Source organism: Ictalurus punctatus, chromosome 15 (genome assembly GCF_001660625.3).
Source record: "Ictalurus punctatus breed USDA103 chromosome 15, Coco_2.0, whole genome shotgun sequence".
NCBI classification, from domain to species: Eukaryota; Metazoa; Chordata; class Actinopteri; order Siluriformes; family Ictaluridae; genus Ictalurus; species Ictalurus punctatus.
Window position 1 is genome coordinate 135,768 of NC_030430.2, and position 21,583 is coordinate 157,350.

At 39.7% G+C, this 21,583-nt stretch overlaps 1 protein-coding gene across 1 annotated transcript; it reads left to right on the forward strand.

Annotated features, from left to right (window-relative positions):
• Window positions 1–203: 203 nt before the first annotated feature.
• Window positions 204–21,368, forward strand: sars1 (seryl-tRNA synthetase 1). Its single transcript, XM_017487980.3, has 11 exons — window positions 204–477; window positions 1,589–1,659; window positions 8,020–8,100; window positions 10,101–10,259; window positions 16,444–16,587; window positions 16,941–17,096; window positions 19,319–19,540; window positions 19,718–19,847; window positions 20,214–20,371; window positions 20,466–20,595; window positions 20,931–21,368. The coding sequence occupies exons 1-11, from the start codon at window positions 342–344 to the stop codon at window positions 21,089–21,091; spliced, it is 1,548 nt and encodes a 515-aa protein (XP_017343469.1). The 5' UTR covers window positions 204–341; the 3' UTR covers window positions 21,092–21,368.
• The last annotated feature ends 215 nt before the right edge of the window (window positions 21,369–21,583 follow it).

Here is a 21,583-nt window from a genome sequence, read left to right on the forward strand (position 1 = left end):
TGACTGTAAGTCATTCCCTTCATATGCTAGTGAAGTTAGAAACGTGTTTAACAATGTAGTATGTAACTTTAGAGACGGTCCCTTAATGTCCTCATATCCGCCAATAGCGAACATTCAACGTCACGCCGACTTTATTAGAGTCCCTACAGCCTATATAAGTGTACTACATAGGGTATGGAATAACGGCTCCTTCGCCCGATATAGTGCACTAAATGTGAAGGAGTACGTCATTTGTAAACCAGCCCGTGGCTGACAGGGCGGACTGAATCAGTCCCCTCCACTGCGGAGTCCTGTGTGCTCGCTTTCCTAACACCGTCTGTGTACACAAGCAGCGCGGCATCATGGTTCTTGACCTAGACCTGTTCCGGACAGATAAAGGCGGCGATCCAGAAATTGTGAGAGAGACGCAACGGAAAAGGTTTAAAGATGTGTCCTTGGTGGATAAACTCGTTGAAGCAGATAAGGAATGGCGGAAATGTGAGTGTTGCGGTTACTTGCTAACAGAGCTAGTCGATGCTACATCCCCATACGGTATCGAGAATTAGTTACAATGTTTTTAGTTGTAAGATAGTTACAGTATAATGACAGGTGGTGTATACAGTATGACAGGTGGTGTATGTGCTTCATGAAAATGGTTGCGAATGAATGATAAATTATTGTTGGGTGTTTATAATTAACTGTTAAGATGTTCCAGGCTAGCATGCTAACCGTTTATTTGACTGGTCAGATTCGCAGCAACACCGATTTAGCCTGTTAGCAGTCCTATATTGTTAATTTTTCCTAATTAGATTTACTTGGTTACACTGCACTTCCGCTACTATTACAAGGTTACTTGATCAAAGACACGTGTACATTGTGTAGGAAGTGTTCTTGTCCCAGTATGACGTCATCACCGCTCTAGAACCAGTCTGATGCAATCCCTCTGAATGGACGACACGGGTGTGTGTGTGTGTGTGTGTGTGTGTGTGTGTGTGTGTGTGTGTAATGTAGATGTAGTGTTTGTGGTGTAGTGCTCGTAGGATTTGCTGCTGGTCACTGCTCACAGTTTCATCTGTAGTCTAATACTTTACCTGATTCCCAATTAGATGTAAATGTAGATTAAATGTAGTGGCATAGCAAATCAATAATTACTTAAAATGGTTTTAAATGCTTTTAAAGTGTTCGTATTTGTTACGTGTCTTCAAACATCTGAAAGGGTGAAATCTGTTGACTTTAAAGTCATTTGCAGCAGCTTGGCACAAAATTGATTTCTTTCCATTTTCAAATGCTGAAGTGTTTATTTAAGGTTTTCACAGAGAAGACAGTAAATCTACTGTGTCATGAAAAGTAAAGGCTGACCCAGCAATAGCAAAAGTGTGGCTCGGAACCAACCTTTGTGTGTAAATTATTTACAGAATAAATAATAAGAATACCTGCTGTATTGCAATTTTTTAGGCAAAGTTTCACTAGTCATCTGTATGATCATTGCCTTTCTTTGTTTCTTTCTTTCTCAGAGATGTAAAGTTCAGGACAAATAAGAACCCTTCCAAGTCACTAAACCCGTAATGAACCAACATGTACCATATGAAATATCTTCTTTTTCTTCCAGGTCGCTTCATTGCAGACAACCTTAACAAGGCAAAGAATTTATGCAGCAAATCTGTTGGTGAGAAAATGAAGGTACAAGTTCCAGAGATTGAAGAGTTTTAGTTTTAATAAAACAATTTTTCTTATAATTTGCTCATAAATGTTTAAAACATTGCATGTTCTGCATCATATCTTAACTTTGTTACAATCCAAAATGTTTATAAGCATAGGAGAATTTACTGGGAATAGTTTGAAATCAGCCACTTTTTTTGCCTAAATATGATTGGCAATCAGCCAGTATTTCTTTTATCTGGCCGATAAGGTGAGCCAATCAACGACACAAAACATATACACCAAATCTCTCTACGGGCATTGAATTGAAACCATGTCATCAGTCAGACAGTTTTGTATTTATTTTATTTATTTTATTTTTTGCTGTATATAAAAACACAATGTCTCTCAGGCCAGGCCAAGCCAATTCTACTTGAAAAGTTGTAAAAACAATGTGCCTCATGGGGGAAACCAAGCAAAGAATTTGAACACCATGTAGTTGTCTATTAAATGGTTACTTCTGTAAACATTAGGGGCAGTGGTGGCTTGGTGGTTAAGGATGTGGGTTATTAATCAGAAGGTCGGGGGTTCAAGCCACTGCCAAGCTGCCACTGTTGGGCCCTTGAGCAAGGCCCTTAATACACTCTGCTCCAGGAGCGCTGTATCATGGCTGACCCTGCACTCTGACCCCAACTTCCTGACATGCTGGAGTAAAAGAATTTCACTGTGCTGTAATGTACATGTGATCAATAAAGACTCATTATAAAGCTGCTTTGTGAAAATGTCAAGTGTTAAAAGGGCCAATTGTAAACAGTCTTATTTTATAAAATAAGAATTTATTTATTTCAGTTTTCTTTTTATTTATTCTTCAGTTTTATCTTGTTACTTCTGTTCTGAAAACACGCATCGGAAAAATGGCAAAGTACACACCAAAGTTGTGTCCCAAATGAAATACTATGTACTCCACAGTCTAGAGCGGAGGTGTTCGATCTTATCCGCAAAGGGCCGGTGTGGGAGCAGGTTTTCATTCCAACCAAGCAGAAGCCACACCTGATTCTACTGAAAGCTCAAGATCAACTGATTAAACGGGTGGAATCAGGTGTGGCTCCTGTTTGACCTGCACCCACACCGGCACTTTGCGGGTAAGATTGGACACCCCTGGTCTAGTGTATGAATTTTAGAAGGGTAGTATCATCTCAAATGGAACACTAGTAGTTTTTTTTTACTAACCGGAAGTATAAATGGCAGCGCACACAGTTGCTGCGGCTCACGGCTCTCCTTTCCAGAGCTCTCTTTTGTTGTTTTTGTATTATTTCTTTATTACTTGTTTGAGCATTATCGGTTCCACGAACATCTGCTATACAAGTCAGAACCTTATGGATATTGGGGACCAACACCGCATACCTATTTCGAGAATGTTTCATCACACGCACAACATCCCAGACGACATAATGAGATTGCCGGGCTCTCCGTGGATTGTTGTCGGGTCCAGAAGGCGGCGCACAAGGAGGAGGGAGAGGAAGCAAAAGGTCCGGTATTATGCTAAGGCTAAGAAAACAACCACACAAGCCACCTTTACCGAGCCTGTTTCTCTCCAATGCCAGATCCCTAGTGAATAAAATCGACAACTTGGAATTACAACTAGCTGGAAATCGCTATGTTCGTGACTGCTGTGTTTTGATTATCACTGAAACCTGGCTTCATCCGAGGATACCCGATGCTAGCATGCAGCTAGCAGGTCGTACTATGCTTCGCTGGGACAGGACTGAGGACTCCGGTAAGAGCAGAGGGGGGGGGCTCTGTATGTATGTGCATGAGAATTGGTGTAACAACGGAACAATGATAGATAAACATTGTTCCCCTGAACTCGAGTACATGTCTGTAAGATGTCGGACCTTTTTTCTACCCAGAGAGCTAACAGTAGTGATTATCACGGCTGTGTATATTCCACCCAACGCCAATGTGAACACGGCGCTCTCTCTCCTGTTGAACACCATAAACGAACAGCAGCGGGCTTACCCTGACGGTGTTCACATAATTGCAGGAGACTTTAATAAGGCGAACTTGAAGACTGTATTCCCGAAATTCTATCAGCATGTTAAGTGTTTTACTAGAGGGGTGAACACTCTGGATCATGTTTACTCCAACATTAAGCACGCGTATAGAGCCATACCTCTCCCCCACCTCGGCCAATCAGACCATCTCTCCCTCCTGCTCTCCCCTGCCTACACCCCCCTCAGACGCAGTGTCACGACCACTATAAAGACTGTTACCACCTGGCCTGATGATGCATTCTGCAAACTACAGGACTGCTTCGAACAGACAGACTGGGATTTGTTTGAACATCAAGAGCTAGAAACATTAACAGGAACGGTACTGGACTACATCAAGTTCTGTATCGGAAATGTGACTGTGGGAAAAAACATCCGGGTTTTCCAAAACCAGAAACCATGGATGACCAAACAGGTCACACTCCTCAAAGCCCGCGACGCTGCCTTCAGGTCTGGTAATAGAGCTCTGTACAGAGCTGCTCGTGCCAATCTGAAAGGTGGTATTAAGGAAGCAAAGGCGGTCTATAAGAGGAGCATAGAGTCCCACCTGTCCAGCAAAAATAAACGGGAGGTGTGGCAGGGCATACAGAACATCACGAACTACAGAGGCCGTGAGGCGACAACAGGAGACCTGAGTGCGATTCTGGCAGAAGAGCTAAATTGCTTCATTGCTCGCTTTGAAACATCACAACAACAGCACTCATCTGCTCCAGCCCCACCTCCACCCTCATCTGACCCCCGTACCAGTCCAGCCCTGCCTCCATCCCCTTCTGGTTCCTGCACCACTCTACTTACTGCGAGGGAACACGATGTTAGACGGATGTTTCTGGCAGTGAACCCCAGGAAGGCTGCTGGCCCAGACGGTGTACCTGGTAACGTGCTCAGATCATGTGCCCACCAGCTTGCCCACATCTTTACCAGAATTTTCAATCTCTCCCTGGCCCAAGCAGTCATCCCGTCCTGCCTAAAATCAGCCACAATCATTCCAGTGTCAAAGAAGTCGCCCACCACTAGCCTGAATGATTATCGTCCTGTGGCCCTCACTCCAGTTATCATGAAGTGCTTTGAGAGATTGGTTCTTCAGCACATCAGGGACTACCTCCCCCCAGATGTCGATCCTTTTCAGTTTGCTTATCGCGCAAACAGATCCACAGAGGATGCTATAGCCGTAGCTGTCCACTACGTGTTGAGACATCTAGAGCAGCAACAGAGCTACGTCCGGATGCTTTTTGTGGATTACAGTTCGGCTTTTAATACAATAATTCCAGACATTCTCGTCACCAAATTGGTCACCCTTGGCCTCCCCCGCCTCACGTGTGCCTGGATAAAGGACTTTCTCACCAACCGGTCCCAGACAGTGAGACTCGGGCCCCACCTCTCCTCCACTCGCACGTTGAGCACAGGTTCTCCACAGGGCTGTGTGTTGAGCCCCCTCCTGTACTGTCTCTACACATATGACTGTAGACCAGTCTACAACAATAATCTTATCATCAAGTTTGCTGACGACACCACAGTGGTCGGACTTATCTCAAAAGGAGAGGAGGCAGCCTACAGAGAGGAAGTCCTAAACTTGGCAGCCTGGTGTTCAAAGAACAATCTGACTCTAAACACCAAGAAAACCAAGGAACTCATTGTAGACTTCAGAAAACACAACACGGAGCTGGCCCCCCTCTTCATTAATGGTGAGTGTGTGGAGAAGGTCCACACCGTCCGGTTTCTTGGCGTCCTTATCTCTGCAGACATCTCCTGGACGGACAACATCACAGCGGTCATCAAGAAGGCTCAAACGCGGCTACACTTTCTGAGGGTTCTCAGGAAGTACAATCTGGACCCCAATCTGCTGCTGATCTTCTACCGCTCGTCCTTCGAGAGCCTGCTGACATACTGTATCACGGTGTGGTACGGTAGCTGCACCGCAGCAGACAGGGAGAGGCTTCAGAGAGCAGTAAGAGCAGCACAGAAGATCATTGGCTGCCCTCTCCCCTCCCTGATGGATATTTACACTTCCCGTTGCCTCAGCAGAGGAAAAACCATCATTAAGGACAGCTCTCACCCTGGCTTTGATCTGTTCAATCTGTTGCCCTCAGGGAGACGTTACAGGTGCATCAAAACAAGGACTAGTAGATTTAAGAATAGTTTCTTCCCGAAAGCTATTACCATGATAAACAAACACATGTACTGAGTTCACAGCATATGTATATAGTGTCTCAAAACTGTGCATTTCATAGTACCTCCCCCATCCGCCACAATATCTTGTATATCTTGTTTATTTATCTTGTTTATTTATCTGTTTATTCTTCTTGGTTATTGAATGTACATGTTGCACGGAACAAAAAGGAGTGGCTCTTAATTTCATTGTACATGTATATAGTGACAATAAAAGGCATTCATTCATTCATTCATTCATAAGCCACTTTCATTAAAGGCACGTAATATGACGTAAGATGTCATGAGAACCAGTACTTCGGTACCAACATTCTTAAAACGTGATGGTACTTGTTTTTCTGCAGTAGCATAGGTACTCTTATTAATTACCTATTACCGCGTTTGCAATTCTTCCGGAACTTAAGGGGGCAGCAACTACGCACAAGTGTTTTAGTCGGTCCACAATTGGTAAAGAAGAAGAAAACCGGGAAAAACTACAGAAGTTCAGCTCCGCCCTGACTCGTTAAGAGGCAGAGAGAGGAAAGCTCGTTGAGGGGAAAGGTAGTGTTGGTTTCCGGTGTGCAACCGCTGCTATCGTTCATTTCAAACAAAGCGAGGAAACACCTGGAATTTGGTGAAGCACCTGAAAGACGGTCCTATATTATGTTTGTTTGAGGCAGCTGCATTGTGGCGTGGAACCAGCTAACGTTATGCTCCACGTAATGTTAGCGATAGACAGTTATTTGTTAACGACGCGAACGCATTGCGATGTTATAAAATACCTCCTAACGGACACCGTGCATCTCCATTCAGCCCGGGGACTGTCAGATACATGTAGCCTCATGTCACTAATAATTACTCACATGGTCAGGCTTTTAATAAATCTTTTTATCCTGCCACCTCATCAGTGAATTTAAACTAATGCTTGCATTCAGAGTATAAGGTGTGTGTGTGTGTGTGTGTGTGTGTGTGTGTGTGTGTGTGTGTGTGTGTGTGCATGCGCGCACACATTTAGGACTGCACCTTAGCGCTTGTTATTAGCACTTAGCACTGTTTTATTAGTCATTGTCAGACAGTGTTTGATAACTAAAATATCCCTCTCTCTGTCTTTTGTCAGTATTAGCCAGAGGAGGATGTCCTCCAGGAGTTTTTAATTTTATTTTAAATTTAAATTTTTTATTATTTTTAAACCACACCGTGGTATCGACTTTGATATTGAGTATCATGTACTTTTGGTGGTATCGGTACGACTACTGGATCTTTGGGATCGTGACATCCCTACCCCAGAGTCAACGAGAATAAATTGATTCATTTTACTGTTTGTCAGTTTTGCCTTTTATGCCCAACATGACTTCCATCATATGGAGGCATAATCGTCAAGTAACAGCGGAAAAAGTGTGCGACCCAAGTCCTCTGAGGCATGGGAGCACTGTATATTAAATAACACGAATAAGATTATAACTCGCAAACTTTGCAAAGCCGAGCTTGTGTAACTTGGTGTGAATTGCTGAAAATTGGGAAATCGGTGCGCATAGCTTTAAAGTTTAAGTTTAATTATACACTGTATTTGCATGCTTGCAGAGTAAATTCTGTCGTTTGTTGTAACTGGAGCAATTTATTTTTAAGAAGGCGCGTTATGCTCCTCATGTGCAATGTAGACATGGTGATAAGCAGTGGTAGCGCAAGCAAGATCTGTAATGTCTAATTAAAATGGAACGATCAAATTAAACATGAGTAAAACAATATGCCTAAAGGCAGTGAGTAACAGAAACGGTATGGTGCACTGAAAGTGAGTTGTTGTGGTGGTGTTTTTTATTTTTATTTATTATTATTTTCATTTAGGACTGGAGTTTGCTTGTCTGTGCTTTTCTGTGCATCTAGAAAAAAAAACAATGCATAAATAAATATTGTATACATGATGGGGTAAATGGTTGAGATAATGTAAAGATTTAGTCTGAAGTTTGTATTTGTAACACTCACTTTGTGGATTTTATTTTAAATAAATGAAAAAATTGCATTGAAATTTTGGTTTTGAAAAAAATCACATTATTCGAAAAATAATCGGCTGATTAAAAGATTATGAAAATGGTCGTTAGTTGAACACTAATAACATGTATGGTTGCAACGTATTCTTGATATGTTACTTATATTGATGGCAACAGGATTTTCATTATAATTCTACATATTTTGCTTTCACCATGACCAGAAGAAGGAGCCAGTTGGAGATGATGACACCCTCCCAGAGGAGGTCCAGAGCCTGGAGACACTCACAGCAGAGATATTATCAGTGAGTCAGATTTAATAATATTATTCATACATCATGTATGTAACACTTCATGCCTAGTCATATTCATTGCATTTTTAATATATTAGTAATTTGTTTTTATATTTGTGGTCATTATGGATGTACTATGTAAGGAATAAAACACAAGGAGGTGTGCTGTTGTAGAAAATAATCAGAATGGGGTGGTTAATTATTTTCCTGTCGGCAGATTTGAAGTGTTTTATTCTTCTTATATGTGAGCAGGGGTCCTCAGACCACAGTTTGCCAGCCATATGTGGCTCTTTGACTTGAAGTTGCAGTTCTTTGATGGTTAACAAAATGTAGGCTATTTATTCAGTTTAATTTGATGGAAATTTATCTAAATTAATGTGCAGAGACTTCTTTAACAGCAAAGTCTATGCCACACATCCCATCAAGCATTGTCAACCAATTAAGTAAGCCCCCGTCCCCCTCCAAACTAATCCAAATGAAGTAGTTGTCATGTTATCTTTACATTAACAAAAATGGTGAAGGCAAGCACGGAACATGCTGAAGAGGAAGAACATTGCATCTTTAAAAATGAGTGGGGGAAAGACTTTTCTACATTACCTGACATTTAATCAAGCTTAATCTCAAGATGCTAAGGAACAAGAACACTGTTTATGAACTGTATGTCTGTATGTGGCTGTTAAAGCGTTTTCAGTGAAAATGGAATTGCTTCGTGTGTTGGCAAATGTGATTTTCATTGGATTCCAAACCTATAAAGAGTGAACGTTACAGGAGCTGTTGACACCCCCCCGTGTCAGCTTCTCAGTGACATGCTTGACATATTAATGGAAAACTACAGCACAAGATTGAAAGATTTTAAGGCAATATTCACCTTGAAGTCGTGAAATGTTTAAATCTCGTGCTGTAGTTTTCACACTCATTGAGGTAAGTGCTGCTCAATTTGAAAACATGAATTTGATAATCAGGAAAGAGAAGTTGGTCTGGAAGTTGGCCGAACTTCCACAAATCAAAACTTCTCAGAAGAATTCTCCCAATGTTCCCCTCCCCATATAGATGTAAGGCGTGTTCGTCCAGTCAAGAATCAAAAGCAAGAAAACTAATCACCTGAGTACTCTGCATGCTAAGGCTCAAGAATGCAGCTGAATTTCTCAACACTTGTTCCTCAGATGGAGTTCCCAAGTCAATTTAAAGATAGTTAAGCCTTCCTCAATTATATTCAGGAGTTTTTATTATCATGGAAACATTACAGCATTACACTTTCACTTATTTTTTTATTAGTGGGGTGAAAAGCTAATTTTGTGACTCTTCATCAGTGCGATGAGTGTGGTTTTGAATTATTGCAGTCTGAGGACCACTGCCTTAAAGGAAAAGCTTTACCCCATCTGTTGAAGTCCCGTCACTGAAGTCTCCTCTCACGAGTGTTAAACATTTTTATTACACAAATCTTCCTGTCAGTGATTATAGTTTTTTCTTTGTTAAATAACACTTTTCAAATAAATCAGTTTCTCAGGTTTCTTCATATTGGATGAATAGTTTTTAGAAAATGCTGGATACAGTATACAATGTTTTAAATGGTGTAGTATTAAATATTTACCACTTAGATTATTCACTTATTTTCGAACAGCTGTTCTCTCCATGCCTGGTGGATTTTTGTAGTTTCCTATGCACACTTGCATAAGGTTTAACATTTTTCATCACCGTATTTCTGATCAACGAATGAAGGGCTTTACAAGTACGTCTGCATCCCTGCTTTCATGTACATGCTCCTAAGCAAATGTTCTTTTTGGTTTGTTAAGCATACTTGGTGCAAAGCATCAGTTTGTTCAGATTCAGACCCATGTAAATGGCCATAGAATATATTACTTATAAAGTAATGATGCCCCCCTGCCCAGTTCATAACTTGCCATTACACAGGCTATAAAGATGCTTTCAGTACAGCAGTGTTTTTTATAATAATTTTATTTTTATAACTAAGTGTTCTGTCCATTTCTGTCTGTTTGTTACATCCCTAACAGACACTGACCGTGACTCAGATTAAAAAGGTTCGAACATTGGTGGATGAAGCAATTAAAAAAACAGACGACGAGCGGTTAAAGCTGGAGGTGGAGCGCTTTGAGTCCCTGAGAGAGATTGGCAACCTCCTTCACCCCTCTGTTCCCATTAGCAATGATGAGGTAAATTTTTACACCAACTTTGCATCTGCTTGTTAAATATGGAAAGGCAGTGCTGACTCAAATAAGTCGGTTATGTCTTATGATCAGTGTAAATTGTTACTTTTGTCTTCTGGGAGACGTGTAACTATCTTATTTAGCTCCTGAAGGGCAGTACTAAATGGAGGGGGGTCTTTAAACAAAATAAAAACAATTTACACTGATCATCCTGTTCAGATCATCCTGTTACACCCCCCTGGCTCTTAATGTATGGTATTGCCTTCTTGAGCATTAGTGAACGTTTGCACCTTATGTAATAGTCGTGTACGAGTCCCTCAGTCATCCTCAGTGTGAAAAGACGGATTTCAACATCATATACACACTGCTGGAAAGGTCTTAAATATGCAGAAGATGCTGGTAAAGCAAAGAATGTGCAGGACCTGGAGGATTTTTCTGTAGAACAGTGGGCAGTTTAACTGCTCAGGACAAACAAGGGACTCATGAACACCTCTCACAAAACATACACACAGTTATCCAGGTAACAACACGCAGTATTAAGAATCAAGGGTATGCAAACTTTTGAACGGGTTTATTTTGATAAATTCAGCTATTGTCTTGTGGGCTATGTGAAATGGCTTATTCATGACAGAACTAAATAAAAAAAAAAGCGTGGGATTTTTATGATCCGTCTTATTTTGTTAACAGTATTAAGATTTAGCAGATTCTGCAAGGGGTATGCAAACTTTGGCCCCAACTATACATACACATACAGTATATAGTTAGGTCCATATATATTTGTACACTGACACAAGTTTTATTTTGGCTGTTTACCAAAACATATTCAAGTTACAGTTAAATAATGAATATGGGCCTAAGGTGCAGTCTCTCATCTTTAATTTAAATGTATTCACATCCACATTGGAGGAAGCGTTTAGGAATTACAGTTCTTTAATATGTAGCCCCCTCTTTTTCAAGGGACAAAAGTAATTGGACAATTGAAACAAAAGCTGTTTATGGACAGGTGTGGGTTATTCCTTTTAATTATTTGGTCATCAATTAAGCAGGTAAAAGGTGAGGAGTTGATTCCAGGTGTGGCATTTGCATTTGGAAGCTGTTGCTGTGAACCTACAGCATGTGTTCAAAGGAGCTCTCAATGCAAGTAAAACAGGCCCTCCTTAGGCTGCAAAAGTGTTTTTTTTTTTTTTTTTTTTTTTTTTTTTTTAATCCATTAGAGAGATTGCAGGAACATTAGGAATGGCCAAATTAACTGTTTGGTACATGCTGAGAAAAATAAACGCACTGGTGACTGCTGCAACACAAAGATGATCGTAGGATCCTTTCCATGGTAAAGAAAAACTCCTTCACAACATTCAGCCAAGTGAAGAACACTCTCCAGGAGGTAGACATATCCTTATCCAAGTCTAACATAAAGAGAAGACTTCACAAGCACAAATATGGAGGGTTCACCACAAGGTGCAAACCATTCATAAGCCTGAAGAACAGAAAGACTAGATTACACTAGATCTAAAAAAGCCAGCCCAGTTCTGGAAAAGCATTCTTTGGACAGATGAAACTAAGATCAACCTGTACCACAATGATTGGAAGAAAAAAGTATGGAGAAGGCTTGGAACAGCTCATGATCCGAAGCATACCACATCATCTGTAAAACACAGAGGAGGAAGTGTGATGGCAAGCATGGCTTCCATTGGCACTGGGTCACTAGTGTTTATTGATGATGTGACCGAAGATAGAAGCAGCGGGATGAATTCTGAAATGGATATGAATATATTCTCTTCTCAGATTCAGACAAATTCAGTGAAGTTAATCGGATGGTGCTTCACTTTACAGATGGACAGTGACCCAAAACATACTGCAAAAGCAACCCAGGGTTTTTTTTAAAAGCAAAGAAGTGGAATATTCTGCAATGGCCAAGTCAGTCACCTGATCTCAATCCGATTGACAAAACTTAAGGCAGAAAGACCCACGAACATGCAACACCTGAAGACAGCTGCAGGAAACACCTGGCAAAGCATCACAAACTAGGAAACCCAGCGCCTGGTGATGTCCATGGGTTCCTGACTTCAAGCAGTCGTTGCCTGCAAAGGATTCTCGACAAAGTATTAAAAATGAACATTTTATTTATGATTATGTTCATCTGTCCAATTACATTTGAGCCCCTGAAATAAGGGAATTGTGTCTAAAAATGGTTGCAATTCCTAAACGTTTCATATGATAACCCCTTGAATCAAAGCTACAAGTCTGCAGTTCCATTGCATCTCAGTTGTTTAATTTTAAATCCACTGTGGTGGCGTACAGAGCCGAAATTATGAAAATAGGCTCGGTCCAAATATTTGCAGACCTAACTACATACATACATACATACATACATACATGCATGCACACATGCACACATACATACAAACATACATGCACACATACATACATGCACACATGCACACATACATACATACATACATGCACACATACATACATACATGCACGCATACATACATGCACGCATACATACATGCACACATACATACATACATACATACATGCACACATACATACATACATGCACGCATACATACATACATACATGCACACATACATACATACATGCACGCATACATACATGCACACATACATACATACATACATACATGCACACATACATACATACATACATACATACATACATGCACACAAACATACATACATGCACACATACATACATACATACATACATGCACACATACATACATACATGCACACATGCACGCACACATACATACATACATGCACACATACATACATGCACACATACATACATGCACACATACATACATGCACACATACATACATGCACACATGCACACATACATACATACATACATGCACACATACATACATGCACACATACATACATGCACACATACATACATGCACACATGCACGCATACATACATGCACACATACATACATGCACACATACATACAAGCACACATACATACATGCACACATACATACATGCACACATACATACATGCACACATACATACATGCACACATGCACACATACATACATACATACATGCACACATACATACATGCACACATACATACATGCACACATACATACATGCACACATGCACGCATACATACATGCACACATACATACATGCACACATACATACAAGCACACATACATACATGCACACATACATACATACATACATACATGCACGCATACATACATACATGCATACATACATGCATACATACTGTATACATGCAGTTTGTTACTGTATACACACACAGTTATATGTTAAAGGGGACCTATTATGCAAAATTCACTTTTAAATGTTGTTTGAACATAAATCTGTGTCTTCAAACCCTTTTTGCCTACAATTTTCATAAATATATTCTCTTGGCATTTTCTCAACCAATATGTTGGCACAATTATATTTTTGTTTAACACTGATGACATGAAACATTGATTTCAAACATTTAATCTCACACCTTCAGATCAAAAGATTTTTAAGATAATGAGAAACATTTCAGTCAAGTGTGCGTGTGTGTGTATGTATGTGTGTAATATATAAAATCTCTACACAAATAGTCATTTGAAAAAATTATTTAAGCTTTGATCCCCTCTGAAACAGTGCCTATTAATAAAGGTGATGCACTCTATCAAATGACACACAAATTTTGTAGTAATTATCATAATATTAATTAACAAAAAACAGATCAGTCACAAAGTATACCCCTACATTTATCACACTTTTTTTTGTTTTTTTTAAAAATATACCCTCATTTCAAATCTGATGACCATCACGCTCCAAAAAAGTTGGGAGGGGCCTTCGTTATCTTATTTTGCACTTCATAATGTACCAGACATTCTCAATCGGAGACAGGTCAGGACTGCAGGCAGGCCATGCTAGCACCCGCACTCTGCTTATGCAGATTATATTGTGCACTGTAGAAGGTGAAACGCCCAAAATCCTACCGATTTGTCTTTGGGGAATGTTGTTCTCAAAGTGTTGGATTATTCGCTGACGCATCTGTTGGCAGATCGGTGATACTCGACCCGTCCTCGCTCTTGAAAGACTGGGCCTTTTTTTGGAGGCTCCTTATATACTATGATTAGACGATTGCTTCACCTGTTTCACATCACCTTCTTATTTCAACTTCTCACATCACTATTAGTCCTAATTGTCCATGTCCCAACTTTTTGGGAACATGCTTTAATTTCAAAATGAACATATTTATCTTCAAAAAACTATGCAGTTGATTAGACAAAACATCAAATTCCCTTTGAGTTTGTTTTCTTTTGTTTAAATCTAAGTTAAAGTACATTTACAAACCACACCTCTGCTTTATTAGCATTTTCCATACTGTTCCAACTTTTTTGGAACTGGGTGTGTGTGTGTGTGTCTGGGTGTGTGTGTGTGTGTGTGTGTGTGTACAGTTGCAATCAAAATTATCCCCCCCCCCCCCCAAATTGCAAATCAGGTTTATTGTCAAAATTTACAGACTTTCATCTGTTTACAATGAACAAATCAAGCAAAAGCAATTGAAATAGTGTGACACAATGAATGCTTCAAGTGGTTTCCCCAAATTCAACTGAAAATGCAACTTATGATTTCTCCAGTTTCAAAATTATTCACCCCCTGAACAGAATCCCTCACAACGGCACAGATATGCAGAACAGGTGTTGTCTCAAGCACTGTTGATGCAACTAATCAAGGGCTTCATTAGTTGCACCAGGTGTGTTTGAGCTGGAACACATGAAATTCATGAACTGGCTAGGGGTAGAGAATGTATGAAATACCTGGACAGAGCAGTAAAAGGAAGCTATCAACGGCTGCAAGCAGATTTCTGAGAAGGCAGGTTGTGAAAAACCCTCGAGTGACTGTAAAAGACCTGCAGCGAGACTTGGTGCAACAGGCACTGAGGTTTCAGTGAGCACGGTAAGGCATTTACTAAACGCAGAAGGTTTCCGTGCCAGAACTCCAAGACGTTCACCACTACTGACCCAAAAGCACAAAAGATCGCTCAAAATCATATAAATAATCCACAGAAGTTTTGTGATTCTGTTCTGTGGAGCGATGAAACAAAACTGGAACTTTTCGGCACGATGGATCAGCGTTATGTCTGGAGGAAGAAGAATGAAGAAAGAACGCTCTGTCCACAGTCGAGCATGGTGGTGGCTCGGCGATGCTCTGGGGCTGCTCTGCATCCTCTGGCACTGGAAACCTGCAGCGTGTGGAAGGCGAGATGGATTCACTGAAGTATCAGGAAATCCTAGAAGAAAACATCACGCCGTCTGTGAGGAATCTGAAGCTTGGCATCATTGGACCTTCCAACAGGACAATGAACCCAAGCATACCTCAAATTCCACCAAGGCTTGGTTGCAGAAGAAGTCCTGGAAGATTCCACAGGTCACCTGACTTGAACCCCATAGAAAATCTCTGGTGGGATGTGAAGAAGGCGGTTGCAGCACGCAAACCCAAGAATATTACTGAACTGGAGGCCATTGCTCATGAGGTTCCTCAGGAAAGCTGTCAGAAGCTCTGCATCTCATTTGCAGAAGGTCATAACAGCAAAAAGGAACTCTACTAAGTACTAAAGATGTTTGCCATGAGGGGGTTGAGTAATTTTGAAACTGGAGAAATCATAAATTTTCAGTAGAATTTGGGGAAACCACTTGAAGCATTCGTCGTGTTGAACCATTTCAGTTGCTTTTGTTCTACTTGTTCATTGCAAACAGCTGAAAGTCTGTCAATTTTGACAATAAACTTGATTTGCAATGTAGGTTGAATACAGTTGCAATCACATTTGTGTGTGTATAATTTTACAGGTGCATCTCAAATCTCAAAAAATTAGAATATCGTGGAAAAGTTAGTTTTTTCTGTAATTTAATTTTAAAAAAGTGGAAGTTTCATATAATGTAGATTCATTACACACACAGTGAAATGTTTCAAGCCTTTTTTGTTTTGATCTTGATGATTACGGTTTACAGATTATGGAAATCAAAAATTGAGTATGTCAAAATGTTAGAATAAAGAATTTATAATACAGAAATGTCGAGCTTCTGGATTGAATATCTGCTTTCTAGCCATGCAGCAAGCAGAAATCTCTTGCTTGCTACATGTAGCATACTTCAGGTCAGTAGGTTGTTGATGAATGTCGCTCTTCGTTAGGATGCTGATAATAAAGTTGAGCGCACCTGGGGTGACTGCACAGTGCAGAAGAAGTACTCTCACGTGGATCTGGTTGTCATGGTGGATGGATATGAAGGAGAGAAAGGTGCCATCATTGCAGGAAGCAGAGGATATTTCTTGAAGGTTGAGTATAAAAATGACACCTAATTTATGCATAATTAAATAAATTATACAAAAATATTGATCTTGAGAATGTATAGCTGGTGGGCTGCCCTGTTCTTTGTATATAATGTAGAACATAATTTGCATAATTTAATGTTTTATACTGTTTGTCAGCTATACATTAAAACAAATTATCTGCCGAATAATTAGTAATGTAAATATTCATATTCAAATTAAGGCATAATTTTAATTAATTAAATTATTAATTAAATTATTAATTAAATTAAAATTATAAAAATTTTACATTTTGCAACACAATGTGTCATAACCAATTAATGTATATTGTTTTTGTGTTGTATTGTCATTTTCATTAGGGACCTCTAGTTTTCCTGGAGCAGGCTTTGATTAACTATGCCCTGCGGGTCCTTTACAGCAAGAATTACACGATCCTCTATACACCTTTCTTCATGCGGAAAGAGGTCATGCAGGAAGTTGCTCAACTCAGCCAGTTTGACGAGGAGCTATACAAGGTTTTTACCTTTCAATTTTGCTTATTGGCAGGGGTGTAAAAAAGGAAGAAAAAAGTAAAAATCTTACGTCACTGGACGTAAGCTGACAAAAATACTCAAGTGAAAGTAGATGAAATGAAATTAAGTTTCTACTTTTAAATGTATTCTACTATAAAAAAGTGACCTGTTAAAATTAAGTTATGTTTCTGTGTGTAAAAACTGTTACAAAACTTCTTGAATCTCTGTACATTTGCTGGTCATATGCATGAGAGATGGGAGTTAAGCCGATGTGAGGTCTCCTTCCATCTCATATTTAATTAAATATGTGATATTTAAAAATATATATATAATATTTATTTATTTATTTATTTATTTATTTATTTATTTATTTTAAATCGTTTAAGCCATATAATAAATGTCATCACCTAATAGTGTATGCAGTTGAACAGTTTCTATTAGTTCATTTTCTTAGAAATGTCCAAGTATCACTAGACCATGCCCCTGTCCAAAAATCAGCAGCATATGGGTTTTGAGGGTGAAGGATTCTGTCCACGAGTCATTGAAATGTGGCCTGGGCTCCAGACAAGCCGAATGCAATGGTGACAAATTGGTGCAACCAAAATGAAGTGGAGAAGGGTGTTTGTCTGTTTTTCCCTCAGGACATTGGAGTCCTTGGTTAAATACAGTGTTGAAGTACACGTGAGCTGCGCCTAACTGATTAAACAGTTCAATAGCGCATGGCATTTGATAAGCTTTAAATTTAGATGCTGCTTTGGTTTCTGAAGTCCACACAAAAAAAAAAAATACAACAGGCATAACCGGTCCAGGAGGGGAACCAAGATGACGGGCCAGGTGCAGTCACTTTATTACCGTGTTATCAAGCATGTCATGGAGCTCTTTCTGAAAAAGCCTGTTTCTTGTACTCTGGGTAAATGGTCAGCTGTGCACAACCACTCCAGTGGGAGTCTATATGACACCAGTCATATACTGTCAATGCTGTCCTGTGACACCAGTGTGACCAGGCAGAGGCAAAAACACCTCAGAGAAAACCAATTGCAGCTATTCTGCTTTCTGGGATGGTGAGGCATGGTCTCCATAGGGAACCGAGGTGGATAGACATTTTTCAGGTTCACCTACGGTCCCAGCTCCTCATTCTCAGAAAACTGTCAATAAGTCAACAGAGGCTGCGTTTTTCCGTGGTTTTAGGAGGTTGAGATGGTATATTTGTTATGCGTCTCCCCTGTCTGTTCACCTTACCTAATAGTCAGCTTCCCTGACTTGCCATGTGGCCTCAAACAGCCCTTGCCTGAAATTCTGGCTAATTTGTCCCCAGAATTAATTGATGGGTAAAGTGAGGGATACAGACTGTTTATTTGGCCCCAGAAATGTATATTTATGGGCACTTGTGGATATTCATTAGTATCTCCAAGCACACACCCTTCACCTTCACCTGGCATGCTCTATTCAATACCCTACCTTAAATCAGGCTTTGGTGGATCGAGGTTTGATGATGATGCATACCCGCTTGGATAGTTACAGGTATACCATACATACCTACTTGATCAGGGGAGGCTTGTGGCACATCGTGGGCTGAACCAATGCCCACCTCCATCATGAGGCATTGGTCCTTGAAATGTCCGTGCTCCCCGCAACCTGCCTGGGCCTTACCACTGCACTTGTGGACCTCTATGGGGATCCCTATGTGTCAAGAGAGAAAGGAATAGATGGAATGGGGAAATGGGCTGTTTAAATGTGAGGCGATGGCACATTGTTCTAGTAGTAGATTTGCATCCTTTCTTTGAGTCATTGTACAGTATTTTGTTAGCTAGTTTGTGGTATAGCTTAGGCCTAGATTAAGGGGTTCCAAAGATCTCTGATGGAAATAATCACCTGTCAACTGCGTAGTGACTGTAGACCGTCAGTCCCCACTCCTAATGCCACTATTAGTGTAATTAAAAATGCATTGCAAGGGTTGTAGCTCCATTTCTGGAAGAATTCCTGTTTTTGGGACAAGAAATTGATGTTTGGTACTGAACTTCAGTTGTGCAAGTTGTATTTGAATTTTGAAAAAGTTACAAAATAAAATGAGCATTAATTTGACACATTTTTGTGTTTAATAGATCATTTGCTGTCACTTGCATAATCAAGTATTCATGCCTATCCCTACCTTTTGTGATTTTATTTTATACATAGTCTCATAGTTTAGAGTTTCTGTCTTTGTTCCCTCAACCCTACCTTTGCAGGTTATTGGGAAGAGCAGTGAGCATTCTGATGATACATCAGTGGATGAGAAGTATTTGATTGCCACTTCAGAACAGCCCATAGCAGCCTTCTTGAGAGATGAGTGGCTTAAGCCGGAGGACCTTCCCATACGCTATGCTGGCATTTCTACCTGCTTCAGACAGGAAGTGGGTTCCCATGGCCGAGACACCCGTGGCATATTTAGGGTTCACCAGTTTGAAAAGGTTAGTTTGCTTATCAAGTGGGAGATGAGCAGTTTTCGTAGTTTACTTGGCTTATTGACTGGGATAAATTCAGCAACACTTACACAGTTTTACCAAACTGTAGTAGTAGTAGTATTTCACCTTTTAGTGATTGATCTTTTTTTAAAAAAAATAACATCTCTCTAAATACCTACACAGATTGAACAGTTTGTGTATGCCTCACCTCATAACAACAAGTCATGGGAGATGTTTGATGAGATGATCACAACTGCAGAAGATTTCTATCAGTCCCTAGGATTACCCTACCGCATTGTTAACATTGTCTCTGGTCAGTCATTTTTTTTCTTTTCTTAAATTATTGTTTCTTGGGAATTGGAAATTGAGACAAACTTAAATACGCATGTGATGAATCACAAAGGTAGCGATGAAAAGAGTTTATAGTAGTATTAAGTTGTTAAATTAAAATCTTAATTTCCAAACATCACTTAAAATGCTCATTTTAGCCATATTTGATATAAATACTTTATATATATATATATATATATATATATATATTTTATATATATATATATATATATATATATATAATATATATATATATCACATACACACACATACATACTATATATAACATTCTGTCAGTTTTGCACGTGAGTTTGAACCTATAATAAATATAATTTGTCCTGTTTTATAGGTTCTTTAAACTATGCAGCCAGTAAGAAGCTGGATTTGGAGGCTTGGTTCCCAGGATCTCAGGCTTTTAGGGAGCTGGTGTCTTGCTCCAACTGCACGGACTATCAGGCTCGCCGCTTACGTATACGCTATGGCCAGACAAAGAAGATGATGGATAAGGTATTTCCCTAGAGAAAAATCCCCTTAAGAAAGGTGTTAGTACTAATAATGATAATAGTACAAAATGCTAAAATAATAACTTTTTTTGTACAAGGCTGAGTTTGTGCACATGCTCAATGCAACCATGTGTGCGACTACCCGTGTAATCTGCGCTATTCTGGAGAACTACCAGACTGCAGAGGGCATAATCATTCCAGAGCCACTCAGAGAGTTCATGCCTCCAGGTAATCATATTTATACTGTACATGTTAATGTATCTCAGTATATTTTAAATGAATTTTATTGTTGTTGACTATTATAGGCTTTTGGAGATTTTAAGAAGATTAATGATATTACTCAAACTAACTCTTTAGAGCAGGACCTTTGCTGACTGTGATGTAATGTTAAGTAACATTTGGCAGATTTTTCCAGACATAGAGCTTTTAAAACATTTTGAAAGATGAAATGGTATTTTGTGAGGATTGTATAAACTTGCTCATATGTTACAGTACCATTCATTCATTCATTCATTTATTTATTTATTTATTTATTTATTTATTTATGTGGTTCTTTAATTTAGACTTAACAGAAATAATCAAGTTTGTGAAGGCAGCTCCTATTGACCAAGAGCTGTCAAAGAAGCAGAAGAAACAACATGAGGGAGGAAAGAAGAAGAAGCTGCAAGCCAATGACACTGACTTACAAAACAAAGTAGAGAACATGTCAGTGAGCAACTCCTAAAAACCTCTGTCCTGCAGCTGTGGCTATTCATTATAGGTCTCTTCAAAACTTCAATTTCATCCCATTAATCTATTATAAATATATAATTTCACACCACCTCTTTGGGTGGCAGTCATGCATGTAAACATCACGGTTAGTTTCGCTGACATGAAACATGGCTTCATGTTCACTGGTGACCTGTTATAGCTGTCAACAATGATCTGTACAGAACTTGCTTGAGATATCTTCAGAGATTCGAGTTTGGTGGCACATCCAAATAAATGAGTATGTAACAATGTGTCATGTCTGTTTTGTTTCATTAAAACCAGTTTGGAACTATCTCACTTCATTGGCTATGAAAGCGAGATCCGCACATAAATGCAAATTCCACACACAAGCATAGTGGGAACTCTGTGTGTGTGTGTGTGTGTGTGTGTGTGTGTGTGTGTGTGTGTGCGCAGTGTTGACTTTCGTGATTGGTTACAATACCTACAGGCTGCAGCCAATGGGAGC